This window comes from Pelodiscus sinensis, chromosome 28 (assembly GCF_049634645.1).
Source record: "Pelodiscus sinensis isolate JC-2024 chromosome 28, ASM4963464v1, whole genome shotgun sequence".
Classification (NCBI taxonomy): Eukaryota; Metazoa; Chordata; order Testudines; family Trionychidae; genus Pelodiscus; species Pelodiscus sinensis.
In genome coordinates this window covers 4563495-4590274 of record NC_134738.1, presented here as the reverse complement: position 1 = coordinate 4590274, position 26780 = coordinate 4563495, and the positions used below count along the sequence as shown (strand labels likewise).

Here is a 26780-nt window from a genome sequence, read left to right as displayed (position 1 = left end):
GCTCCTTCCCTGCCAGCCCCCTTGGCTTCCGAGGGCAACAGCTGCTCCTGAGCCGCTGGCTGGGCCACGGGGGGCTGAGAACGACGCAGCTCATCTCACCGGTGCCAGGCCAGCCGTGTGCCCTGCCGCCTGGCGCAGGAATGCCTGGTGCCCCGGCCAGCTCTGCGCAAGGGACCCCTCGCTCTCACTGGGAACACCGGCTAGGAGCTGCCTGGGCGCGGGGCTGGAGGCCTTGGGCAGCTGTGGAAACGCAGGTGCCTGGTGTGGGGCAGGCTGGGTCCGTGTCTGTTACCGCCCTTGCAATCCTGCTTTCGTCAGTTTCACAGCCAGGCGATTTGCTCCAGATCTCCTGCTAGCAGGGAAGGGGGCTGGCAGGCGAGGCCCTGCTCTCCCGGTCTTGGCTGGCACCCAGCTCAGCTGAAGCAGGCAGCCTTGGGCCAGCGCTCCTGCCTGGAGGCGGGAGGGGCGATAGCTACGAGGGAATGGGCGGGAGCCAGCAGTGCCGATCCTCCCGCGGGACCCTTTGCAACCCCCAGGGGCCGTGGCTCGCCGGCACCGTGCTCAGTGGCACCCAGACCCAGAACTCCGCTTTCCAGGCTCGTGGCCAAATGCCACTGAGCCAGTGGGGCAAGAAAGAGACGAGGAGACAAGCAGCCACGGACTGTCCCATGGGGGTCCAGAGTCCCTGGCGGGCTGGGGGAGCTCAGCCTTGGCCCCCAGCCCCCATCCATTCCAGAATGCGCCCTGATGTCCCAGCGATGCTCCCAGGCCGGGGGGGATGGGAGGACCCTGCACCCCCTGCCGACGTAGCTTCCTCGTGGGCACAAGGGAACGTCTCCGGCGGTTCGCCCCCGTGGCCGGCCTGTGCGGGGCCAGACAACTGCACTGTAGAAGTTCAGGCTCAGAAATCCAGCCAGGGGGAGAGGGTAACACCAGCTCAGGGGTTCCCACAAGCTGCGGCTGCCCTGGGGTTGCAGTGCGGGCGTGCCCCCAGCCGAGGCTCTAGACCGGCCGCCCCGTGGGGCGTGTGGAACGGGGCTCCGCTCCCAGCAATCTCACCTCTCCATCTCAACTTCTAACTCGGATCTTTTTTCTGCTTCCTTTGTCTTCTCTTTCCCTTTCTCTCCTGCCCTCCGTCTGTCTCGCTCCCTCTCACTGTCTTTCTCTGTCCCCCCTCCTGTCCCTCTGGTTCCTACCCCGGTGCTGACAGTCGGCAGACAGACCACCGCTCCCGCCACAATGTCTGCAGCCGCCTCCGGTGCCACCATGGGGTTGGTGGAACAAGGTAGACGTGTCCTGAAGGGACCCTCCCCGCTTCCCCTCCCCACCCAGCAAACTGAGCGCATGCAACTTCGTCCTCATTCACACCCCGAAACCGGCAGAGATTTTAAATGTCAGGGAGGGGAAGAGAGTTAAAAAGGAGCCTTGGGAAAGGTGCCAAAACTGGTTAGGACCCTGGAGCAGCTTCTGCTGAAGGCGAGTTTCAAAAGATTGGGGCTGTTCCACTAGGGAGAGAAATGCCTGCGATGGGGGTGTAAGATCAGGCCCATGTGGCGGGAGGGAGCAGGAAGTGGTGTTGACCCCTTCACATCACATGAGCACAAGGGGTCCCCTGCAGACATGAAAGGACAGCGGGTTTCAGGCTAGCAGCAGGCAGGACTACAACCTGTGGAACTCCTGGCTGAGGGATGTTGTCAGGCCAAACGTGTACGAGGTTCACAAAAGAATTCACTGAGCTCCTGGCGGACGGGCCAGACGGGGACCCCGTGCTCCGGCTGTCCCTACCCTCTGACCGTCTGAAGCAGGGACTGGACCCGGGGGTGGCTCACTCAGGGAGTTCCCTGTGCTGCTCATTTCTTCGCAAGTGCGGGGGGCGGGCTGCTGCCAGGGACCTGGTCTGATGTGGCCCCGCGGGGCCCTTCTCAGTTCCTGAACTTGGGCCTCACGTCCCTGCGAACTCAGACCCTGGGTCGTAGTCACAGACGGCGACGGGGATCGGAGGGGGAGAAACCCAGGGCCCATCTACACTGGAAATGCCCCCCAGCCGACCGTGCCGGGGGGGCGAGGAGGGCAAATGGCTCTGGAGCCCATGTCATGGCCGCCCGGCTGTGTTTATGTGCAGTGCAGGGCGCCAGGGCAGCACGGGCACTGTAAGCCAGGCGTGGAAGGATTCCTACGGGGCCTACTTCATTAGAGTTTTGGAGTAACATCTTAGCCTAAGTGATTGAGACGCCGGTGTCCTATTCTCAGAAGTGGCGTAGGCATTCAAAGGAGACCAGCTTTCGTTGAAAGCCCTTTGGGGTATAGGCTCCCAAGTGACACAGGGCCAGGTTTGCAAAGGAGTTTAGGTCCTTAGGCCTACTGAGAGGTGCCTAAATCCCTTTGGCTTTCACTCTTTTGAAAACGTTACTGGTAACGTCTCCTCATGACTTTAGGCAGCCCTCCGTGCCTCAGTTTCCTCATTAGTCAGCCAGGTGGCCTGGAGCCTCGGCGTCTGGGTTCCTGGCTGCAGTCCGAGCCAGCTCCTGTGGCGTTAAAGGCAGCGATGGGGAGGTGACGTCCTCGCCGTGTCCTGGTCAAGCCGCGCTCAGCGCTGGCTTCTAGGTTCCCATTGGCCCGAGCTGGAGCCCTGCCCTGGTCTCACACAGCACGGAGCAGCTCTCGTGAAATCGGGGAGGGGGGGGTCTGAACTCGGGGCTTGGCGGGGGAGGTGGGCTCCGGACTCAATCCTGCGCGGATTGCATTGGGGGATGGTCAGTGCGGTGCCAATCCCCTTAGACAAGCCCGTCCCAGCTGTGCGCCTGGCGCCCCAGGAGCTATAACCACTGCCCTGCCCTTGCTCTGCCGTACTGTACGCTCCGGGGGGGCACGCTTCCCCTCCCCCCACGGCAGCCACGCCGCCGGCCTGCATGGGCCCCGCAGGCCCTCGCGATCGGTCCCTGAAGGCAAGGAGGCGAGGGCCGGGCCTGCCTGGAGCTGAAGAAAGTGCCTTTCAGGGATCCCACTGTGCCGGGGTCCAGGGGCAGCCCCTGCCTGGCTGTTGGGGGGCTAGTTCCAGGGGCGATGACACAAGGAACACCCCAGTGTGACTAAGTGAGTCTGGTGCACGCCCACCCCACCCCCCACTTCCCGGTCATGGCTTAACGGAGCCTCTGGATAATCTCTAGCAAGGCTCCTAAGTCACTTAGGTCTCTGATTCTCCAAGGGGTGTAGGAGCCTGTCTCCCACTGTTTGCAATGGGCATTAGGCTTTGAGATTCTGGGCTGTGGGGGCCGTTCAGTTTCAGCAAGACTCGGCACTTTTGAAAATGGGGCTCAATGAAATTGACCAAAGTGGCCAAGTGATTTAGGAGCCTCTCTCGTTTTCAAAAGCCCTGCCGAGTTAGCCAGGTTCTGCCTTCTGCGCCACTCAGAGGGGCTTGTGGGGCCCCCCCGTCTGTTTCCGCAAGGGGCTTGCAAGGGGGGTGTGATGGGGGGTTGGGGTTTTCCCGTCTTCTGCACCCCCGAAATGGCACGAACAGACTCCACCAGCCCGTAGAACAGAGGGAGTTTATTGCTTCTCCAGGATACAGCAGAGCACAGATGTCAGCCGGTTACAGGAACTGGGGCTAAGAGGCCTCAGAGCCCCCCTTGAGATGGGGGTGGCTGGACCCTTCAGTCCCAGCCTCCTTCCCCAGCTCCCTCTCCCCTGCTTTCCAGACCGAAAACTAACTCACTCTCCTCCAGCCCTGCCCCCCCGCCAGGGCAGCTTCCACCTTCCTTTGTTTCTCTCCATGGGGGGTAGCTGGTCGGACAGGTTGAGACCCTCTTTGCATAATGTCTCACTCCCTGTCCTTCTGGGCCGTGGTACCGGCAGCAGCCAGTGGGGTTACCACAGAGCCAGCATAGAAAGCAGCCAGAGACCCCCACTACGTCACAGTTCTCCCCCCTCCGAGAGCGAACTGAGCAGGGTCACTCCGCTCGTGACCTAGGGAAGTTCGGGTCCTCTGCGTGGGAACCCGCCCTGGGCCATGGGTGCTCCCCTTGACTCGGGCCGGCCGCGGCGAGGCCCCACATGAATTGGCTTCCCTCTGTCCACTCGATGCCCCGCTCCAGGGCGACTGGCACCGGCCTGTCCCCTGTGGTCGCACCCACCCTTCCGCTGGCCTTGATCTCTGGCCAGGGTCTCTCGGGCCGGGGCCATGAGCCCAGCGAGCCTTCTCTGGACAGCCAGGGCAGCTCCCACACCCGACGCTCCATCCAGGGGGGTCTTCCCCTCCCATAACTCTCTCAGCAAGCCCAGAGGGTCCTCTATCTGGGGTAGAGACCCCCAAGCCGCTTTCCTACTGTCTTGGGCCTTCCCGCCCCTCTGGCAGGAGTCATAGGACCGGCAGTACCACTGCACGTCCGCAAATATCCCCGGCCAGTAGAAGTGCTGGAGCAGCCTCAGCCGGGTGCTCCGGATCCCCCGGTGGCCCCCAACGGGGACATCGTGGGCCAAATACAGCAGCTTGAGGTGATGCTTTTGGGGGACGACCAGCTGCCGCTGGACCCCCCATGCCCTCACCTTCCTGGGGGGAAGCCATTCCCGGAACAGGAATCCCCGCTCCCACAGGAATCTCTCCTGGCCACCTCCCCCCAGGGGCTGAGCTGCACGGAGGCCAGCCTGATCCCTCAGCTTCTGCAAGGAGGAGTCTGCCTGCATCTCGGCCTGGAATTCAGCCGCTGAGGCAGGGATTGGGACCCGCTCCCCATGTTTGCCTAGGTCCGGAGTCCCAGACTGGCTGGACCCCGTGTCCACCGTGATGGTACCTCGAGGACCCTGTCGGGAGGCCTCTCCTGGATCCAGGTTGCCAGCCCCTCGTTGGCTCTAGCTCCAGGTAGTGACTAGAGCCCGCTGGGATTCATGGGGCCACTCCTCTAGGTCATTCCCCATCAGCACGTCGGTGGGCAAGTGCGGGTGCACCCCCACTTCCTTGAGACCTTCCTTGGCCCCCCATTTCAGATGCACCCTGGCTACAGGCACCTTAAACGGGGACCCGTCTATGCCCTTCAGGGTCAGCTGTGTGTGGGGTAGTATCCGCTCTGGGGCCACTATATCGGATCGGGCCAGCGTCACCTCCGCCCCCGTGTCCCAGAAGCCCGTCACCTTCCTACCATCCACCTCCAGGGGTATGAGGCACTCGCTCCGCAGGGGCCGTCCTGCCCCCACCCGGTACATGGAGAAATCCGCCTCCCGAGGGTCAGACCTCCCAGGGGAGGTGCACTGAGCATCCTTCCCCTCTCTCTGAGCTGAGGTTTGCCGGCCAGCCCCTGCCTCTGGGGCAGCCTGCCCTTCCTCCCGCCCCAGCCAGTTAACCCTGGAAAGTCCCCGGTCCTGGGACCTGGTGCACTGAGCCCTCTTGTGGCCTTTTTGCCCACAGCGCTGGCAAGTTAGTCCCTGCGGGCCCCTTTGGGCTGTCTCTGTCCAGGCCCTGGCTGGTTCTCTGGGGCGCAGACGACTCGTCTCTTGGGCTCGCCTCGTAGTTGACTCCCTCCGTCGCTCATCCGAGATCCGGTCTCTGCGTGGTTCCCTTTCTCTCCGGGACTCCCGTTCACACCCGGACCGGCTCTCCGTGAACTCATCTGCCAGTCTCCCAGCCTCCTGGGGGGTCTCTGGTCTTTGGTCCTTGAGCCACAGCCTCAGTTTGGGTGGGCACGCTTCATAGAACTGCTCCATCATGAACACCCTGAGCAGCTCCTCTGTGGTCTGGGCTCCAACTCCAGACACCTACTTGCGGCAGTATTGCGCCAGGCGGGAGGCCAGATCCACATGGGTCTCCCGTGGCTCCTTCTGCATCCCCCGGAACTTCTTCCTGTACATCTCGGGGGTCAGCCCGAACTTGTGCAGCAGGGCCTCCTTGACTCGGTTGTAATCCCCTGGCTGTAGGTCCTCCAGCTGACTGAGCACTCCGGCTGCCTCCTGGTTCAGCGCGGGGATGAGCTCCTGCAGCCAGTCAGCTGGGGGGACCCGTTGCAGTCCACAGGCCCCCTCAAAGGCACTGAGGAACCCGTCTATGTCACCCATGTCCTTCAATTGGGCCACCACGAGCCTCTCCAAGCGCCTGGCAGCCCCGGGACCCTGGGGCCCATCCGCATTCAGCGCAGCCAGGGCCCTGCTGGTTCTCCGCTCTGCCATGGCCAACTCATGCTGTCGCTGCCTCTCTCGGTCTTGGCACTCCTTCTCTCGATCCTGGTGGTCCCTCTCTCGGTCTTGGCGCTCCTTCTCTCGATCCTGGCGGTCCCTCTCTCGGTCTTGGCGCTCCTTCTCTCGATCCTGGTGGTCCCTCTCTCGGTCTTGGCGCTCCTTCTCTCGATCCTGGTGGTCCCTCTCTCGGTCTTGGCGCTCCTTCTCTCGATCCTGGTGGTCCCTCTCTCGGTCTTGGCGCTCCTTCTCTCGGTCCTGGTGGTCCCTCTCTCGATCCTCTACTTCCAATTCTTTGATCCACAGCTGGATCTCCAGCCGCCACAGCTCCGCTGGGCTGGCCCCTGCCCTAGATGGGCTACAGCTTGCAGGCCTCCTGGGGGAAGCTGCCTCATCTCTCCGGTGGGTTCCAGAGCTCCTCCCCCTCTCTGAGCCTGACACACCCTCAGGGGGGGTCTGGCTGCTCCCCCTGGGGACAAGATCCTGGCCCTGTGGCTGGTCATTCTCTTCCAGCCGGGCAATCAACTGGGCCTTGGTTGCTTTCTGCACAGGCAAGCCCCTCTCTCTGCACAGCCCCACCAGCTCTGCCTTCAAGAGTCGGGCGTAGGCCATCTGCCCGCTGGTCCCCTCAGTGCAGACTCACCAGTCTAGTGCTGCGGCGCCCCACGATTCCCAGGAACCGCTTCGCTCTGTCTCCAGCACGCCTGGCTACCAGGCTCTTGCTTCTACTGCGCCTTGTCGCTCACCACTGGAAGCTCCATCCACGGGGTGCAGTGCATCCCGCTCCTGACACCAGTGTGACGGCGCATTGGGGTCCCCCGTCTCCTGCACCCCTGAAAGGGCACGAACAGACTGCACCAGCCGGTAGAACAGAGGGAGTTTATTGCCTCTCCAGGATACAGCACAGCACAGATGTCAGCCGGTTACAGGAACTGGGGCTAAGAGGCCTCAGAGCCCCCCTTGAGATGGGGGTAGCTGGACCCTTCAGTCCCGGCCCCCCTCCCCAGCTCCCTCTCCCCTGCTTTCCAGACCAAAAACTAACTCACTCTCCTCCAGCCCTGCCCCCCGGCCAGGGCAGCATCCACCTTCCTTTGTTTCCTTGGGGGGTAGCTGGTCAGACAGGTTGAGACCCTCTTTGCATAATGTCTCACTCCCTGTCCTTCTGGGCCGTGGTACCGGCAGCAGCCAGTGGGGTTACCACAGAGCCAGCATAGAAAGCAGCCCAATACCCCCACTACGTCACAGGGGGCGGGACCCTTTCTTGGTGCACGTGAGACCTGGAGCTTGGCTCTGCCCCTGGTCCTTCCTGCAGGAGGCGCCCTGTGTCCAGGGGCCAAGGGGCGGCTGGGCCGGCCAGGCAGTCTCCGTGCTTTGTGCCCAGAGCAGCCACCAGGGGGCGCAGGTTTGACACTCAGAGAATCCCAGGGCAGGCAGGGACCTCGGGGGCCTTCGTGTCCAGCCCCCTCCCCCCCCCAAGCAGGACCAGCCCCAGTTCATCCTCCCAGCCAGGGCTTGGTCCAGCCGGGGCATAAACCCCTCTAGGGACGGAGATTCCACCCCCTCCCTCGGGAACCCAGCCCAGCGCTTCCCCACCGCCTAGGCTTTCCTAATATCCCACCGAGACCTCCCCCCCTGCACCTGGAGCCCATTGCTCCTCATTCTGCCACCTGCCCCCACTGAAAACAGCCTCTCGCCAGCCTCTTTGGATCCCCCTTCGGGGAGGTGCAGGCTGCTCTCAAATCCCCCCTCACTCTGCTCTTCTGCAGACTGAACAAGCCCGAATCCCTCAGCCTCTCCTTGTAGGTCATGTGCTCCAGGCCCCGAATCATTTTGGTTGCCCCCCGCTGGGCCCTCTCCAATGCGTCCACATCCTTCCTATAGTGGGGGGCCCAGAACTGGACTCAACACTCCAGATGTGGCCTCCCCAGGGCCGAATAAAGGGGAATAATCACTTCTCTGGATCTGCTGGCCATGCTCCTCCTAATGCCCCTAATATGCCATTAGCCCTCTTGGCTACAAGGGCGCCCTGGTGACTCATCTCCAGCTTCTCGTCCACTGGAACCCCCAGGGCCTTTTCTGCCGAATTGCTGCTTAGCCAGTGGGTCCCCAGCCTGTAACAGTTCTTGGGATTCTTCCGTCCCAAGGGCAGGACTCTGCACTTGGCCTTGTTGAACCTCATCCGATTTCTTTGGGCCCAATCCTCCAATGGGTCTAGGTCACCCAGGACCCGATCCCTGCCCTCCAGCGTGTCTACCTCTCCCCCTAGCTTAGTGTCATTGAACATGCCGAGGGTGCAACCCCTCCCCTCCGCTGGGGCATTAATAAAGATCTTGAACAAAACTGGCCCCAGCACCGACCCCAGGACACTCCGCTTGATCAGCCAGACATCCAGCCGTTGATCACGGCCCATTGGGCCCGTCCATCCGGGCAGCTTTCTGTCCCGACAGGCCATTTATCCAACCCAGACTTCCTCAGCTGGCAGTGCCCTGGCCTCGCGAGCAGGCCTCCCTCATTGCCCTGAAACCCCTTTAGCTCTGCTCTACTGGCATGTCTGTCCCGCCGCTGCTGGTCCGGCGAGTCGCTGCCCTGCCCATCCGGCCTCCCTCCTTGGGCGAAGTCTCAGGGCAGCTGAGCGTAGGGCGGATGGAGATTGACGGCTCTGGCACAGGCTGGCCAGGGCTGTCCTTGGGGGTGAGGGGCTCTCGGCAGTGCTATTAACCTGATCCCCTGCACCCAGTGGCAGCCCAGGGGGGGCAATAGATTTTGCAGAGCTGGGATTTTATCATCCTCAGCAACACCCGGATGAAATAGCTTTAAAGCAGAAGGTCCGGTCGACTGACCCCGGAGAGTCGGACGCCGACAGGCTAGACCTGGAGTGGCCAATGCCTGTTAAGTGGCTTCATTCCCACTCGCCAGGCTCGCTTGCAGGTGCCATGGTCTGCTCACAGCTCGGGCCGCCTTTGGGAAGTTACGAGCTCCTCTCTGGAGGAGGCAGAACCGCAGGCCAGGGATGGGAAGAGGCGGGTGGGTGGACATTGAGACCTAGCGGTGCTCCGGATTGTTGGATGCCGTACGCAGCTGCATGGTCTGTGTCAGTAAGGCCGGGCCTGGCGGCCGAGGGAAGAGGTGGCTTTGGCAGCCGTGTGCGCTAGGGGCTGCCCTTAGTCTGAGGGCCCCGGTCTGTCTCCATAGGGAGGGTAAAGGGACGCGGACTGATCTCGGCAGCGCCCTAGCAGACGGTTGGGGGGAGGCTCGATGAAGAGCCGTGGGCCAGCCCCCTGCCTGGCGTGTAGTGGCTTGTCCTGACTTCCGCAGTCTGGGAGCAGGCGGGTCGCGGGACCCGAAGCCCGGCAGGAGGCGCCGGTCAAACTCCGGTGCCTGGGGGCTCAGCAGTGCTGGGGAAGGAACCTGGGGGGCGTTGGAGGCGCTGATGGGGCAAGGCACCGGAGCGGGCTGGGGCTGTCAGGCTAGAGAGAGGAGACAGGCTCCCCCCACGCCACCGCCGTCCCTGTGGTGTGTCCTGGTGAGTGCTGGTGCTCTGCTTGCCCCGCCCCACGCTCCTGCCCCTGCCTGCAGGCTGAACTGGCGAACGATGCATGTGGTTGTGTGGCCCGTGCATGCTCCGGCCCTGCCCGGTGTCTCGGAGACGGGCGCCGTGCTGTGTGTGCTGGCGCTGGCCCTGCATGCGGCATACTGACCGGCCCGGCCTGCGCCAGCTCCCCTTGCAGGCCTGGGGCCCACGCTGCCCACCTCTCTGCAGACCGGGCCCCAGGGCTGGCAGGGCGCGGGGGGGCCCGTGGGAGCAGCCAGGGGCAGTGGGAGGGGCCTGGGTGACGGGGGGGCAGGACAGGGGCTACAATGAAACGATCCCGAATTGCCCCCGTGACACTGAGGTCGCTGGCGCGTGCCCGTCGATGGCTTCTCGCGGCAAGTTGCTGTGATGCGCCTGCCCCGCCGGCACGGAGGTTTTCCAAAGAAATTCCTGGCTGGCTGGCCCAGCCCTCGCCCACCGGCGGCGTCCTCTCTGGACGCTCCTTCCTTCCCTCCTGCCTGCCAGCCGTGGCTCTAAGCTCCCCGCCCGGCCCCCGGAAGCTGGCACCTCGGCCCTGCGGAGGGACGCGCCGGGGCTGGGCAGTGGAGAAGGGCCCAGAGTTTGGAAGGGAGCGGAGCCCTCAGCCCCTGCGCAGGTTCTGCTGAGCCGGGAGGTTTCTGGCGTCGGCCTGGAGCGGCCCGGTTCTGCCTGGCAGATAACGGTCCCCGGCCTTCGACAGCGCGGCCCGGGCCGTAGAGCGCCACCTCCGCCCAGGACGGCAATTGGATGAGATACAGACAGGCCCGAGCCCGCCACAGCAGAGACCCCCCCGGGCCGTGTGGGGCTGGGTCGCCGCTCCCCCTTTGCAGCCCTGCACCGCGCGGCGGAGCTATGCTTGTAAACAGGGTCCCACCGGCCCCTCTTCTCCGGGGGGCCCACAGCCTCCCCCCCATGCCCGCCCAGCGCCGCGCCCCCCCCCCCCCAGCCGCTCCGGCTCTGAGGCAGCGGCTTGACATAGGCCTGGCTGCTGCTGGCTCTACGCCAGGCCGGTTTCTGATTTGGGGTCCCTCTGCCCTGGCCTGACACCCTCCGAGGCACAGGGAGCCGCTGCAAGGGGTGTCTGGCCCCTGCGGCCACAAGGGGCATCTCTGCCCTGTCCCTGCTCCATCCCCCCATCCCCGGCGAGGCCGTGCCCGGGTTGCACAAGGCTCTGCCATTGATGCTCAGATCTGCCCGCCCTCCAGGCAGGAGACCCTGCTGGGCTGGCAGCCTCCTCGGCCGGAGACTATGGGGTCACGGCCCGGCCTGCCCCCTTTCTCCACAGCGCCCCGTTGTCTGTGGCCGCCCAAGCGCTGGGTCTGAGGTGTGGCCGTCCCCTGACTCCCCCTCCTCCCTTAGGTATGTCTACACTACCCTCCTATTTCGAAATAGGAGGGTAATGTAGGCATACCGCAATTGCAAATGAAGCCTGGGATTTGAATTTCCCGGGCTTCATTTGCATAAGCCGGGCGGCGCATTTTTAAATCCCCGCTGGTTCGAACCCCGTGCCGCGCGGCTACACGTGGCACGAACTAGGTAGTTCGAACTAGGAGGGTAGTGTAGACATACCCTTAGGGACCCACGGCGTCACCTCCCCCAAGCTGAACCCCCTGCCAAGCCAGAGCCTCCGGAAACTAACTCCAGTCCTGGGCCAGCTGGAGGGAAGGGGCCTTGGGAAATCTGTCGGCCGAGGGTGCTGGGGGGCCAGAGGGGCACTGTGCTCTGGGCCGGCCGCACTGGGCCCGGCTCTGAGCTCCCGGGTGAGACCAGGCCCCTCACTCTACGTGTGCTGTGTGGGGGGATGGGCGTGTCCGCTGGGGCACGAGCTTTGGAGACCCCAGAGTCCGGCTGGGCTGGGGGGACCTCGCCCCGCTCTCAGGCGGGGTTACCCTCAGAAGAGCGTCAAGGGTCCAAGCAAGACCCCTTGGCACGGCCACTTCCTCCCCCGCGGGGGTGGGAGCTCACTGCACACAGGCCTGCAGGAGGCCCCAGGATTGCCAGACCGGCCCCCCCAGCTGCAGGCAGGGCTCCCGCGGGGGCTGAGGCAGCCCCCCGGCCCCATTTGCAAGGCTCTGCCTGGCCGAGCTCCCGGGGAGGCGCCAGCCCTGGAGAGCTGCTGTCCCGTGTGCTGGGGGAGCACGATGGCTGCGGGGGGGGCTGGCCCCTGTTCCCTGCTACGGTCCCAGCGCTCTGGGGAGCTTGGGCAGGCCACGCCTCTGACCCTCTTCCTGCAGCGGCGAGGGGCGCTCACCAGCGCCGGGGCCTTTCTAGCAACAGGGGGCTCATTGGCCTGGCGTGGGGCTACGCCAGACAGAGCCTCGCCCGGCCCCCGGCCCCTGGCCACGCCGGGCTGCGGGTTCCCGCCTGGTGCCTTCTGCCAGCAGCACCAGAGCGCTCCGGAGCCACCGCGGTCGGGCTCATGCCCCTGGGACAGGGCGCGGCCCAGGGACCGACGCTGCCGAGCCCGGGAGGAGCAAGCTGGGTTCTCTGGGTTCAGCGACGAGCTGCCTCCTGCCCGCCGACGGGAGGCCGAAGGAGCCCGGATCGGCTGGGGCCGGAAGGGACCCTGGGATCCTTCAGGCCGATGTGCCTGGCGCGGGCCAGCGGCTGCCACCCCCAGTGCCGCGGGGCTGGAGCGTTGGCCTGTCCCTTGCCAGTCCGGCCAGGGGCCGGTAGCCCCAGCAGCGTGAACGTGGCAAGAGCCCGGGCACGGCAGAGTGACAGGAGACCCCGCCGGGCTGGCCCGGGGCCAGCTGTCCGGACAGGGGCTGCTGGGCAAAGCCAGACTGAACGCCAGCTGTGAGCAAGGGGCGCCCGGGGGCACGGCCCTGCGGGGGCGGCGAGGGGCTGGAGTGAGGAGGGGGCTGGCTGGGGGCCCAGGAGACGGTCTGTCTTTCGACACTGGCGCTTGTCTGACGGCTGTGGCATCGTCCCCCCCCCGTGTGACTGTGCAAGGCCTCCCCCGGCGTGAGTGAGCCCTTCCTTCTCGGAGCCCCGGGTCTGCTCCCCGCCTCAACCAACCTCTGTCTCTTCTCTCCTCTGCCCCGCCTGTCTCTCGCTTTCCTCTACCTTTCTGTCAGGTAAGCAACCCGCCCGGGCGCGCCTCAGAGCTGGCTGGGCGAGGGGCAGGGCAGCAGCGCCCGCTGGGACCCCCGGAGCCTCTGGGCCGGCGAGGGCCGATGGGCGGCCGGCAGGGCTTGTGCCTGTGAGCGCGTGCGGGTCCATCTCGCCCCGCCACAGCCCTGCCCCTGCACCCCAGCCGTGGCCAGGGAACCCCCCGGCTTCAGCCCTGGGCTCACCGCAAGCACCTCCGCCCGGGCCCCTGGAGGCCAACGCACAACCCCTGTTGTATCCCCCGCCCGCCCCCGGTCTGCCCGTGCCCCTCGATCCCAGCCCACCTGCCCTGCTATCCCCGTCCTGCCCCCCAGCCCTGCCCGTGCCCCTCGATCCCAGCCCACCTCCCCTGTTATCCCCGTCCTGCCCCCCAGCCCTGCCCGTGCCCCTCGATCCCTGCCCACCTGCCCTGCTATCCCCGTCCTGCCCCCCAGCCCTGCCCATGCCCCTCGATCCCAGCCCACCTCCCCCTGCTATCCCCGTCCTGCCCCCCAGCCCTGCCCGTGCCCCTCGATCCCAGCCCACCTGCCCTGCTATCCCCGTCCTGCCCCCCAGCCCTGCCCATACCTCTCGATCTACCTCCCCCTGCTATCCCCCTCCCACCCCCCAACCCTGCCTGTGCCCCTCGATCCACCTCCCCTGATATCCCCCTCCCGCCCCCCAACCCTGCCTATGCCCCTCGATCCACCTCCCCTGCTATCCCCCTCCCGCCCCCCAACCCTGCCTATGCCCCTCGATCCACCTCCCCTGCTATCCCCCTCCCACCCCCCAACCCTGCCTGTGCCCCTCGATCCACCTCCCCTGCTATCCCCCTCCCGCCCCCCAACCCTGCCTATGCCCCTCGATCCACCTCCCCTGCTATCCCCCTCCCGCCCCCCAACCCTGCCTGTGCCCCTCGATCCACCTCCCCTGCTATCCCCCCCCGCCCCCCAACCCTGCCCGTGCCCCTTGATCCACCTCCCCCTGCTATCCCCCCCAACCCTGCCCGTGCCCCTCGATCCACCTCCCCCTGCTATCCCCCTCCCGCCCCCCAACCCTGCCTGTGCCCCTCGATCCACCTCCCCTGCTATCCCCCTCCCGCCCCCCAACCCTGCCTGTGCCCCTCGATCCACCTCCCCTGCTATCCCCCCCCACCCCCCAACCCTGCCTGTGCCCCTCGATCCACCTCCCCTGCTATCCCCCCCCACCCCCCAACCCTGCCCGTGCCCCTCGATCCCGACTCACAACCCTGGTGTGTCCCACCCTCAGTTCCCCCCGCCCTGCCAGGCCCCCCCCCCCCCCCCCCCCCCGTCAGACGGCGGCTCCTCTGCTCTCAGAGACGGGCCCATTGTTGGCGCCCGGCATGCGGGCTGGGAGCCGGGAGGGAGGCGAAGGGGGAGCAGCAGAGCACAGAGAACATGCCCTGGAGGAAGGGTCCGGAGCAGGGGGCCAAGGCCGGGGCATGGGGGAGGATCAGGAAGCCAGGGGCAGGGCGATCCCGCCAGCTTGGATCCCAGCTGGGGCAGAGCCATCGATGCCAAGACTGTGACTGACACTGAGGGGCTTGGAGCCTGGGCAGTGCAGGCTAGTGGTTAGAGCCGGGTCCGCCCATCACCCTAGAGTTCCGGTCCCAGCGCACCCTCTGCTTGCAGGAGTAGCCTTGGGCTAGTCCCTTAAACCCGCTGGCAGCAAGGCTGAGCCCCTGGCCCGGGGAGGGTGAGCAGAAGGGGGTCGTGCTGAGCTGCGGGATGCCCAGGTGCAGCCTGGCTGGGCAGCTCCTGGCTGGCGGGGGGCAGCTGCCGGAGGGACCCTGCGTGGGACGGCTCGGCCGTGGCCTGGCCTGCTGGAGGCGGGGACGTGCGGAGCCCGGCTGGTGTCAGGGCAGGGGCGGCTCACGCTGGTACCGAGCGCGAGAACAGGCCGCGGGCAGCTGGCTCCTCCGCCCAGTGTCTGCGCTTGGCACCCAGGGGCCGAGCCACGGGGCCGCCTGCCTGTTCGGGAGCCCCGGCACCTCGTCTGCTCAAGGCAGCCAAGGGGGGCTCCCGGGGCGCGGAGGCGGCCTGGCGGCGGGGGAAGGGGAGCTGGCGCTCTCCCTTTGGGTGCGGGCTTCCGGCCGGGCGCTGGTGAGGGGGGACCCCACTAACCCGTCCTTTCCCTCCCCCGCAGCAGCTAAGAGCTTACTGAACAAGAAGGCCGACGGCACCAAGGTGAGCAGTGCTGGGCTGGCGGCTCGACCCTGAGGGGGCCGGGAAATGCCGGGCTGGGCTGTGGGGGGCTGGGGCGTGGGCAGTTCCTGCTGGGCCGGGCTGTGGGGGGCTGGGCTGTGGGGGGCGGGGCATGGGCAGTTCCTGCTGGGCCGGGCTGTGGGGGGCTGGGGCGCGGGCGGTTCCTGCTGGGCCGGGCTGTGGGGGGGCCGGGCTGTGGGGGGCTGGGGTGCAGGCAGTTCCTGCTGGGCCGGGCTGTGGGGGGTCCGGGCTGTGGGGGGCTGGGGTGCGGGCGGTTCCTGCTGGGCTGTGCTGTGGGGGGCCGGGCTGTGGGGGGCTGGGACGTGGGCAGTTCCTGCTGGGCCGGGCTGTGGGGGGGCTGGGCTGTGGGGGGCTGGGACGTGGGCAGTTCCTGCTGGGCCGGGCTGTGGGGGGCTGGGCTGTGGGGGGCTGGGACGTGGGCAGTTCCTCCTGGGCCGGGCTGTGGGGGGCTGGGCTGTGGGGGGCTGGGGCGTGGGCAGTTCCTCCTGGGCTGGGCTGTGGGGGGCTGGGCTGTGGGGGGCTGGGACGTGGGCAGTTCCTCCTGGGCCGGGCTGTGGGGGGCTGGGCTGTGGGGGGCTGGGGCGTGGGCAGTTCCTCCTGGGCCGGGCTGTGGGGGGCTGGGCTGTGGGGGGCTGGGGCGTGGGCGGTTCCTCCTGGGCTGGGCTGTGGGGGGCTGGGGCGCGGGCGGTTCCTGCTGGTCTGGGCTGTGGGGGGCTGGGGCGTGGGCAGTTCCTCCTGGGCTGGGCTGTGGGGGGCTGGGGAGCGGGCGGTTCCTGCTGGGCTGGGCTGTGGGGGGCTGGGGCGCGGGCGGTTCCTGCTGGGCCGGGCTGTGGGGGGCCGGGCTGTGGGGGGCTGGGGTGCGGGCGGTTCCTGCTGGGCCGGGCTGTGGGGAGCCGGGCTGGGGGGGGCACCGCTCAGAGGGCCTGGAGCCACAGTTCAACCCTCCGGCTGAGCTTTGCAGAGCTGCCCGTGAGCTCCCCAGCTCCCTGTGCCCAGCCCGTGGCCGAGAGAGGCCCTTGGCGCTCCTGCCCTTGCCCCACGGCCTGGCCACGTCGCGCAGCGTCCCGGCTTGCCCCGGGGCCGGGGGCGGAGGCGCGAGGGCGGCTTGCATGGGGCAGGCTGTGGCAGCTCCGGTGTGTTTCTCCTTTCCAGCCGCAGACGAACAGCAGCAAAGGCAGCGCCGGGGTCACGAGCCCGAAGGGAACCCTGCCTCCAGCGGCTCTGGTAGGGCTCCCTCTGTCCCCGCCCCACAGCTCTCCCTGAGCCCCCCGCCCCAGGGACTGAGCGGTGCCCCCGCTGTGCCCCCCAGCGCCCGCTCTGGGCCATGCCCACGGGGCACTGCCTCCCTGCTCAGCCAGCTGCCGGCGGGCGCTTGGGGGGGCTGTCCGGCCTGCGCAGGGCCCGTGGGCACACACGGGGGGCTGAATGGCCCAGCCCCGGTCCAGGCACCGCCCTTCCCGTGCCTGGTGACCGGCTCCCAAAGACGCCACTAGCCTGTCTCACGGCCGGCACCAGGGCCTGCCCCCTGCTGTCTGAGCCTGGGTGCGTCTTGCCCCCCCCCCGGCCCGGCTGTGGGAAGTGTGGAGCCCAGCCCCGGGTCGGGGAACAAGCTGTTCCTGAGCCCGGACTTGGCCCGGGACCTGCCCCAGCCCGGGCCGAGCGGCAGGAGAGCCGGGGTCACGTCTGTGAGGCAGGGAGAGGAGCAGAGAGCTCCCTGGCACCCGCCTGCCCTGGCCCGAAGTGGGGGCTCAGAGCCGGGGCGGGGAGGCCGCTTGGCGGGCCTGGCTCTCCCTCATGCGGTGTTGGGACCAGCCCCCGGGGCGTTAAACGTGCCCGGCGGCTCCGGCGGCATCGTACACCGAGCTTGGCATCTGCCCCGGGAGCCGTGGTATCCTCGGAGAGCGCCAGGCCCCTAGCAAGCAGCGGATTTCCCACACGGCAGCCTGTGCATTTCGGCCGCCCCACATCTCCCGGAGCAGCCTAGAACTGCTCCCTCCATGGGCCCAGGCCTGCGGCCATCTCCCTGGGCTCCCTTCTGCTCCCCTTCTCCGTCTCCCCAGGCTCGCCTGCCCACATGCCGGCCTGCCTCCTTCTGGTCTCGCTCCTCCTCCGGTGCTGGGCCGCAGCAGCCTCAGCGGCGCGCCGGGAAGTGCCCATCTCAGCACAACCCCGGGTCCTTCGGGAGGCCGAGTGCTGCTGTTTTATCGCTGCCCGGCGCTGTCTCGCGGCCTCGCCCGTGCTGGGGAGACGCGTTCTGGCTGCGACCGTCCCTGCCGTGCTCCAGCAGCGGCACGGCCAGCCCTTGCGCGTCACAGGGCACGGCGTGTGCAGGGCACGGTGCACCTCGCTGTGCGTGGCGGGCTGAGAGCCCTCTTGTCCTCACACGGGGGGCACGCTTCCCCCGCTTCCTCGTGGGAGCAGAGTGTGACGGGCGGAACCGCCGGCGTCCCGGGGGGGCGCCCCCCCTGCGCTGGGCACCAAGAACTTTGGAGAAGTTGGTGGCCCCGGGCCAGCGTAAAGATCGACTCTGATTCCAAGCGCCGTGCCGGAGATCAGAGCAGCGGGCTGGGGCAGAAGCCGTGGGAAGGAGTTTCGTAGCGGATTGGAACTAGCTACGGGGGGTTGTTCATTTTAACTTAGTAGCTGTGACGGCGCGTCGGGGACCCCTGACCCTGCACCCCCGTCCGCAGCCAGGTGGGACTCTGCCAGCCACGCGCCATGCGCCCGGGGCCGGCGCCGCACATGTCCCCACGGGCACCGCGTTGGGGACCACTGACGTAGACAGTAACCCAGCTGGTCCTCCCGGTTGAGGGCAGAGACTGAACAAAGGAAGTGAAGTGAGTGTTCGGGGGAAAGGTCAGTTTTGGCTGGGAAACCATGAAGGGGACAGACTAAGCAGAGGGTTGGGAGTTTAGGGGTCTAGGCCCCCCATCCCAGGCGGTCTGAGGCATCCTGGCCCTCACTCCTGTAGCCACCTTACGTCTGTGCTGTGCTGCATCCTGGAGGAGCAATAAACCCCCGTTCTACTGGCGGGCAGAGTCTGTTCTTGCTGCTACGGGGGTGCAGGATCGGAGGGTCCCCGACGCCCCGCCACAGGGCCGACCTGGCCTTCTGAGCTTGCACTGTGTAAAAGTGTTCCACCGAGTGAGAGGGATTGGTTTGGGGTTCGGTCCCTTGGGGGGCTGCTTTCGTGGGTGCAGAGCCCCCCAGAGCGGAGCTGGCTCAGTGTCGGTGTGGCTCTGCAAGGGGGCAGTAACCCCAAGTCCGTGGTCTGGCTGGGGGAGACCCAGGGTCTGGCCCAGCAGGACAGGTGGCAGGGAGCCCCAGAGAGCAAGAGGGGGGGGTGTCAGTGCACTGGACAACCCGCAGAACATCTGTGATCCAACCCGCCGCACACAGCGCTGCCGTTCCTCCTCTCTCCGTCGCGCTCGTTCTGTAAGGCAGGTGTTGCTGCGTGGGCAACCGTCTCATTGCTGCGACTCCCAGCGTGGCCCGAGCACTCCCTGCTCCTTGTCATCGACCCAGCGGTGGGGTCTCCGGTGTGACGAGCAGCATGTCATGGAACAAATCCTTCCTGCTCTCCAAGGCTTCCTGCTCATCGCCGTCAGACAGAGCCAGGCTAGCAGCCACAGCTGGCCGGACAGCCTGTGTCCACGCCCATCCACTGACCCAAAAGTCGTCTCGCGCCTCTGGGGGCTGCCTGCAGAGCGAGGCTATGTGTACGCTGCGATCTTTTTCCGGAACAAGAAATGCAAATTGCAGAGCGCGGTTTACGTACCTTTTTCCGCTTTTTTGTTTGTTTCAGAAGAGGCTTTTCTGACTTTTGGCCCTTCTGCATGAGGCCAAATGTGGGGAAAACCTCCTCTTTCGGAAGAGCCTTTATTCCTCATCAAATGAGGAATCTAGGGCTTCGGAAAGAATGCGCCTGCTTTTTCAGAAACTGTTCCGAAAAAATGGATGCATTCCCTGGATGCGGCAGAGTTTTTCTGGGATGGTATCCCGGAAAAACCCTGCAGTGTAGACATAGCCTGAGTCAATGGGCTTGGGCTTGGCTGTCCTCTGCGTTTTTTGAGGGTTGATTTCGAAGCAGAATTCAAGTCTTGGCATCCATCATCTATAACTGGTCCTGTCGGTGCCTTGTTACAGCCACGCTGACGGGTTCTTCTCTGCCCCTGGGCGTTCCCAGCAGCTCTAGGGACCAGCTTCATCCTAGCTTGACATGTAATCTTGATATGACCTAGATGGTCCTTCCTGGTGAGTTTGCTGTTGACCAGATCTCCCAAGAATGTCAAATGTTGAACTCCCTGTACTTTTTCCAATATGGATAAATCCCTGGCTACATCTACACTGGCATGATTTTGCGCAAAAGCATCCGTGCCAGTGTAGACGCTGTCTTCCGCAAGAAAGCTCTGATGGCCATTTTAAACATCGGGCTTTTTTGCGCAAGAAATTGATGTTGCCTGTCTACACTGGCCTCTTGTGTAAGAGGAAAAACTATTTCACTAGGGCTACGTCTAGACTGGCATGATTTTCCGCAAATGCTTTTAACGGAAAAGTTTTTCCGTTAAAAGCATTTGTGGAAAAGAGTGTCTAGATTGGCACGGACACTTTTCCGCAAAAGCACTTTTTGCGAAAAAGCATCCGTGCCAATCTAGACACGATTTTGCGCAAGAAAGCCCCGATCGCCATTTTTGCGATCGGGGCTTTTTTGCGCAAAACAATACCGCGTTGTCTACACTGGCCCTCTTGCGCAAAAGCATTTTTGCAAGAGGGCTTTTGCTTGAACGGGAGCAGCATAGTATTCCCGCAAGAACACAGAGGGTATGTCTACACTACCCCGCTAGTTCGAACTAGCGGGGTAATGTATGCATACCGCAATTGCAAATGAAGCCCGGGATTTGAATTTCCTGGGCTTCATTTGCATAAGCGGGGCGCTGCCATTTTTAAATCCCCGCTCGTTCGAACTCCGTGCCGCGCGGCTACACGCGGCACAAACTAGGTAGTTCGAACTAGGCTTCCTAGTTCGAACTACCATTACTCCTCGTGGAATGAGGAGTAACGGTAGTTCGAACTAGGAAGCCTAGTTTGAACTACCTAGTTCGTGCCGCGTGTAGCCGTGCGGCACGGGGTTCGAACCAGCGGGGATTTAAAAATGGCGGCGCCCGGCTTATGCAAATGAAGCCCGGGAAATTCAAATCCCGGGCTTCATTTGCAATTGCGGTATGCATACATTACCCCGCTAGTTCGAACTAGCGGAGTAGTGTAGACATACCCTGACAATCTTACATGAGATCGTCAGTGTTCTTGCAGAAATTCAAGCGGCCAGTGTAGACAGCTGGCAAGTTTTTCTGCAAAGCATGCACTTTTGCGGAAAAACTTGCTAGTCTAGACGCAGCCTAGGAAGGTGGGGAAGCACTGGAATGGGTTCCCTAGGGAAGTAGTGGAGTCTCCATCCCTAGAGGTGTTTAAGTCTCGGCTTGACAAAGCCCTGGCCGGGTTGGTTTAGTTGGGATTGGTCCTGCCTAGAGCAGGGGGCTGGACTTGATGGCCTTCTGAGGTCTCTTCCAGCTCTATGGTTCTATGATTCTAAGAACAGTTGTGCGAGAGGGCTTATCCCTGAGCGGGAGCGTCAGAATATTTGCACAAGAAGCCCTGATTTTATACATTAGAACGTCAGTGTTCTTGCGCAAGGCCTGGTGGCCAGTGTAGACAGGTGGCAAGATTTTGTGCAAAATGTTGCCAATGTAGACACAGCCAGGTGTTTTCAGTTTAACCCTATTTTTACTGAAAAATTCCCAAGTTTTACACAAAACTATTTTTTTCTGATTTTCACCCTACTTTTGTATCATTCAACTATATAAAAATGACGTGCTTTATTAGGAAAATACAATACATTCGATGAGCTATATTGTCTTCCTCTACTCAGAGGTGGTGGTGTGTTTTGAGTTCTGCAGCAAAGACCAACGAACAAAATTCAAAGCACTAATCTATTGAACACTCCCCCCATGTCTTTCTGGCCACTAAAATAAACCCCGATATTTACCCAGAAAAATTGCTATTTTTTTGCAATTATTTTCACCTGCTTGTGTTATCATGGTAATACTCACAGATACATTCCCAGGAAGAATTAAATGAAAACTACAATCGAAGGGCCCTGTGTATAGAGAGCGGTTTCATTCTCCCCCAAAATTGTTCCCTTATGTTTTAGGGTATGTCTACACTAGCTCGTTCGCTCAAGCTAGGTAGGCAAATGAGGGCAACCGGAGTTGCAAATGAAGCCTGAGATTTAAATATCCCGGGCTTCATTTGCATGTTCCCGGGTGCTGCCATTTTTAAATCCCCCGTAGTCTGAACTAGCTGCCCGTGGCTAGACATGGCAGTTAAACGTTAATTCGAACTAAGTCCTTAATTCAAATTAACTGTTACTCCTCGTGGAAAGAGCCATTAGTACATTCATAAATATTTGACAAAACCATCCCCCACCCTTACTTTGTGGTTCTGTCATGTTCGTTACCCCTGAGCCTTCTGCTCATTCCAACGGTGGGTGGTTTTCACGGCGGGCCTTCCCTCCGCGATACGTCATGTGCTTCTTCTGTGTCCAAGAAGGCAGCTGCCATAACGTCTGTTTCTCACAGGGTTTAGGGTTTCTGTTACTAATCTTGCAATATGACCGGCTGGGTATCTTCCTTGCCTGAGCCCGGCCTGTGCTGAGCTGGCAATTTCACTGGTTCCCGAGCGCGCTACTAATCTCGCGCTTATCTCTCTTGCCGCCGTTTTGCCGGCGCACAATGTACCGGATCGGTGTGCATCGGTTCTTAGGTGCAACTTGCCGGGTTTCCCGTCAGTAGAGCCATTGCTTGCTTCCAAATCACCTGCTAAGTTTCTTTCTCAAAAGTCAGTAGCGATACGAAGCCCGCACCTCCCTTCCCGGGCCCTGGCTCTACGTGCGCGTCACTATAATCCCGGTAGGAAAAGGCTCTGGGGTTGGAAACCAATGGGATGGGGCGACCCTGTGCGCTAAGGCCCGCGGGGAACCCCACGTGCTGCGGGGGCCTGCAGGCTGCGGGTGGGCCCCCCGGTTTACGTCTCTCTGAGTGCTTGGAACCTGCGTTCATTTCCCTCCCGTTGCTTTCTCCGAATCTCCCGGTGCCGTCGGAATAGTTCCTTGGGCCGCAGCTCGGGCAGTTTGTCAGGTCCCTGTGGGGCCGGCTCGCTTGTGGGCCTTGCTTCTCTCCCCAGCGGCTGCTTGGCAACCTTGGTTCCACCAGGGTCCGAGTCTGTGGCAAGCTAGACCTGCTGCTGCTACAGCTCCTGTTCCATGCGCATGACGCTCCGGTGGGTTATCGCTGACACAGCTGGTCCTTAGGTGCTCAGCACGCTGACTTGGAGAGCGTCTCCCATTTGCTTTGCCAAGCCTCCAGGTAGGAATTCCATCCCTGTGTTCCCCACTCCCTGGGCCTTGCTGTGTACTTAGCAGAGCCAGGCGATCGCTTCCCAGCCCGTCTTCTCTGTCCATTTGGCAGCTGCGTTTACGTGCTCCAGCTGTCAAATTCAACCGGCAGAATTGAGCAATACCAGGTTCTGTCTTGTCCTCACCGTTTTCCTGCGTCTCCATAATCCAGTGTGGCCAGGAAGGTCTCTAGAAATAATACACCGGCGGGCGCTTGACGCCCTTAATGCTGCCAGTTCTAGGCTGCCTGGGTTTTTTAATCGGGGTTTTAAATGGCAGAGTTGCAGAGAGGTGTTAGAATTCTGCGGGGGAACCTCGACCGGATTGTAAACAAAATGTCAGCTTGGCAGCTCAGTGGGGCAGGCGGGAGAGGCGGGAGCCTGCGGGTTCCGATTGCTTTGGGCTTAGACTCTGCACGAGGCCTCCCCTTCGCTGCGGCGAGTTTCCTCTGTCCTCAGCGCACGCCAGCTGCCTTCCCATTGCACCAGGGCCAGGCCTGCCCCCGGGGGCCTGCGGGCAGGGGCCAACCCCAAAGCACCCGGCTTGAGGCTCCTGCTCTGCAGCAACCCCCCTGCCCAGTGGCTGCCGCGGCCCCTTTAAAAACGCTGCTACTCCGGACCCATGGAAACCCATCCCCTCGTGTGCCCGGGCCTCCTGCTCCAGCACATGGGGGACCCCGCGCCCCCCAGGCCCTTTTCCCCAGCCGGCAGCCTCGCCCCAGCCCTTTCCCGTGCCGGGATGTGAGCCAGGCGTCAGGGTGTCCCGCTCGGCTCCGCTCCGGCCTCCCGGGGTAAGAGGCAGCGCTCAGCCCCATGCCGGCGCTTTGATCTTGCTGCGCTCAGTGGCGTGGACGGGACAGCTCCCTGGCGGCTTCCCGGCCGGCAGCTGGTCTTACCAGCTGCGTCACCTGCCCACCCCGGCTCTCCGCCGCGTCCCTGGCAGCCAGGCAGACCTCACGCTGACCGTCCGGGCAGACCCACCGTAGCCCCGTGTGATGGGTCCCTCCAACCTCCCTGTCTGCAGGCAGCTCAGGCCGCACCTGCCTTGCCTCCGTTTTCAGTGGGGGCGGGGTCGGTTAAAGGAGCAGCCTGAGCCCAGGAAATAAAAGCGCCAGGGCCTGGCGCTAAGCAGGATGGGCACCTCTGCGGCTGGCGGTGCTGGCCAGGCCGGCTCTCCGCTTGGACGGTCTCTGGGCAGCAAGCAAACGGCTTCCCTGCCTCCGTACACCCAGTCAGCACCACGGGGTCTCGGATTCGCAGTGGGCGTGGGTGAAATCTCTGAGGCCGGTGGGGGGCGAGGCACCGCGGAGATGCCTGGGGAATGGATTTCAGGCACGGCAAACAGGAGGCAGGATGGTGCAGTGGTTAGTTGCTAGAGATCTGAGGTCAATGCACTGCCCTGCCACCGACTTCCTGTGCAACGCTGGGCCTGTCACTTAGCCGCTTGTTGCCTCGGTTTCCCCTCTGTCCCCTGGGCCCTGCCACATGGGAGGGAGTGAGGATCACACACAGGCGAGCAGGTAAACCCCAGAGCTAGGACGCCTGAGGCAGGGCCTGTGACTGCTTCCCCGGCTCCGGCATGGGGGTGGAGGTTGGCGCTGGGCTGTGCCGGAAGCCCCTTGCGCCCAGGTAAGCGCATGGTAAAGTTCCCAGGCACAAGCCTGCCATGTTCCAGCCAAGGTGAGAGCCCAGGTCAGGCAGCCTGGGGGCGAGAGGTGGGGGCTGCACCCCCGGACGCAGGGCTGCTGGGGCCGTTCCCCTGGGCGGCACTGGGCAGGCGGGGGGGTCGGTGCGGGCGCAGCCCTAGACGGACTCCTTCAAAGGGCCGTCCTCCTGCGCCTGGGCCATCTGGCTGCCTGTCCCTGGGGGGCCGCTGGCCTAGCTCCAGGGCCCTGCCGGGCTCCCCGGTGCAGGTAGACAGGTCCAGCGCCCCCCCCCCCCCCCAGCTCAGAGGGCTCCGATCCAATTTCAGCTTCCCGCTCTCCATTCCCCGCCCTTCACCGCGCCGCTCACGCCGCCCCCGCCATGGCTTGGGGGTGGGTTCCATGCACGGAGCTCCAGGCCCCCACCCCCGTTTCTCTCTTCCTGGTTTACTCTGCCACACTCTGTTTTTTTAAACATTGGCCTTTTGCTGAACTAATTACTTTTTGCTTTTCTCCCTCCATCCTCCCCCCTCCCTGCTCTCTTCTGGGTCTGTCCCCCCGTCTTCCCCCCCACGGTCTTCTCACCGTTTTCTGCTCCATCTCTCCCTCTCTTCCACCGACTACCGTGTTGTTTTTCCTCCCTCTGTCTCTCTCCTGTAGGAACCTCAAACCACTGTTATCCATAACCCCGTGGACGGCGTTAAGGTACTGCTGCCTGCCTTTCCTTCGCACGCCGCCCCGCCAGCCTGGAGCCAGCTGGGCGCCTCCCCTCTGGCCCTGGCTTTTCCGCCTTCTCCACGCCGGTCTCCCTGGAGCGTCCCGGCTGCCTGCCGGAGTTGGGGGCCCTTAGGGACCTGTCCAGGGGAGCGGGCTGGCCCTCACCTGGCCTCAGGGCTGCTCGGGGGAGTCTGGCCCCAGGGCAGTGGGCGTTTTGCTGCCCCGGGGCCAGGCTCTCCCCCTCGGCGCCGGCTGGACCGCTGCTCCCGGCGAGCGGAGCCCCCTCCTCTGCCCCGCTGCCACAGCTGGGTTGCAGGTGCCCCCAAGGCTCCAGGGTTCAGAGCTGCGTGAGGCATGGGTGCCCCCGCTCGGCGCCTGGCCCTAGGCCACCCCCCGCCACAGCCGCCAAGCCACGCTGCAGTCACCCAGCCGGGGAGCAGAGGGTCTGGCCAGCCAGCTGGGGGCAGGGCGTCGCTTGAGCCCAGAGAGCCAGCCCCAGAGCAGAGATCCCGAGCTGGCTCCGCCGCTGCCAGGGAGAGGGCAGGGAGCAGGCACCCCGGGGCGGGGGCTGGCTGAGGACGGGCCAGCTCCCTCCATGTCACATCCATCCATTGCTCCGACCCGGCCCCCCTCCACCCGCGCCTGCATCTCAGCCCCACCCACTCTGCACCGCAGGGACGTTGCATCCCCCCACCTCCGGCATCGCTGCTCCCTGGCTCAACCCGCCCTGCAATTCCCTGGCTCCCGGCCGCCCCGAACCCCGCGCTGGCACCCGGCCTCCTGCTTCGCGGCGCGGCACCTGCCTCCGGGCCCCTCGCCCGCCCAGCGTGGCCAGCGCCCCACCGTTAGACCCGTGGGGCAGGCAGTGCTCCAGGGAACCCCGCGGGCCGTTGGCTCGTCTCCGGCAGAGCTGCGCAGGGGAGCTGTGCGGGGGGCCAGGGCTCAAGGCCGAGGGCGACCACCAGGGCCTGGGATGTCCCCCGCGGGGGCCCAGCAGTTCCTCCCCACCCTGTGCCCGCCGGAGCAGGCCCTAACGTCTGCGCGGCGCCCAGCGGCACCGGGGGCCTGGCTGAGAGGTGCCCTGCCACAGCCGGGGCTGCGCCTCGGTTGCATTCGCTGGGCGGAATGAACGGCTGCAAACGGCGGGTCCGGGGCTCCCCAGCCTTGTTTTTACCACTCGCAAGTGAGCTCTCCCCGGGGGCTGGCAGACGCCTCCCAGGGGGTTCAGGAGCCAGCGCGGACCTGCCAGCGGCGCGGCGCGTTCCCTCGCGCACGTCCGGTCGCTTCCGTCCCCGGCCAGGAACCAGCCCGAGGCCACGAGTCGAGGCCGCCCCCGTGGCTGAGCGCGCTCCGGGCGGCGGTGGTCTGGGCGGCGCAGCCCGGGGGCGAGGGCACAGCCGCTGGGCCGGGGGCTCTGCGGAGCCATGCTGAGCGGGGGGGGGAGAGAGCACGCGGAGGTGGAACGGGCGGGTCTGGCCCGATGGACGCCCAGGAGGCCTGGCCGGGCCAGGGGCAGTGTGGTGCGGAGGCAGGCGAGGGCTCCGTGCGGGGTTAAGGGCCGAGCTGCAGCCTGACCATCATTCAGTGTCACTGATGGGAAATGGCCTTTGTCCAGCCTGGCCCCCGCACAGTCGTGCTAAGGGAGGGCAGCGGCACCAGGGCGGGTACGGGGCTTGGGTCTGATTGCCCAGCTCCTGCCCATGGTACTGGCTGCCTAGTGCCCAGGCTGGCTAGTGCCCAGGGTGCTTAGTGCCTGGGCTGGCTAGTGCCCGGGGTGCCTAGTGCCTGGGCTGGCTAGTGCCCGGGGTGCCTAGTACCCGGGCTGGCTAGTGCCCAGGGTGCCTAGTACCCGGGCTGGCTAGTGCCCAGGGTGCTTAGTGCCTGGGCTGGCTAGTGCCT

General features: G+C 64.6%; 1 protein-coding gene across 25 annotated transcripts in view; it reads left to right on the top strand.

Moving 5' to 3' along the window:
• The window catches only part of LOC102463425 (calcium/calmodulin-dependent protein kinase type II subunit beta), a 125523-nt gene that overhangs the window by 85073 nt on the left and 13670 nt on the right, over positions 1–26780 (top strand). For 8 of the 25 annotated variants that reach the window (XM_075911097.1, XM_075911109.1, XM_075911096.1 and 5 more), the window contains 4 exons: positions 1211–1285; positions 14993–15033; positions 16225–16296; positions 24825–24869. In XM_075911097.1, coding sequence (XP_075767212.1) covers positions 1211–1285; positions 14993–15033; positions 16225–16296; positions 24825–24869 — 233 coding nt within the window. The remainder of the gene's footprint in view (positions 1–1210; positions 1286–14992; positions 15034–16224; positions 16297–24824; positions 24870–26780) is intronic. The other 17 variants (XM_075911103.1, XM_075911102.1, XM_075911121.1 and 14 more) reach the window with 7 other exon arrangements.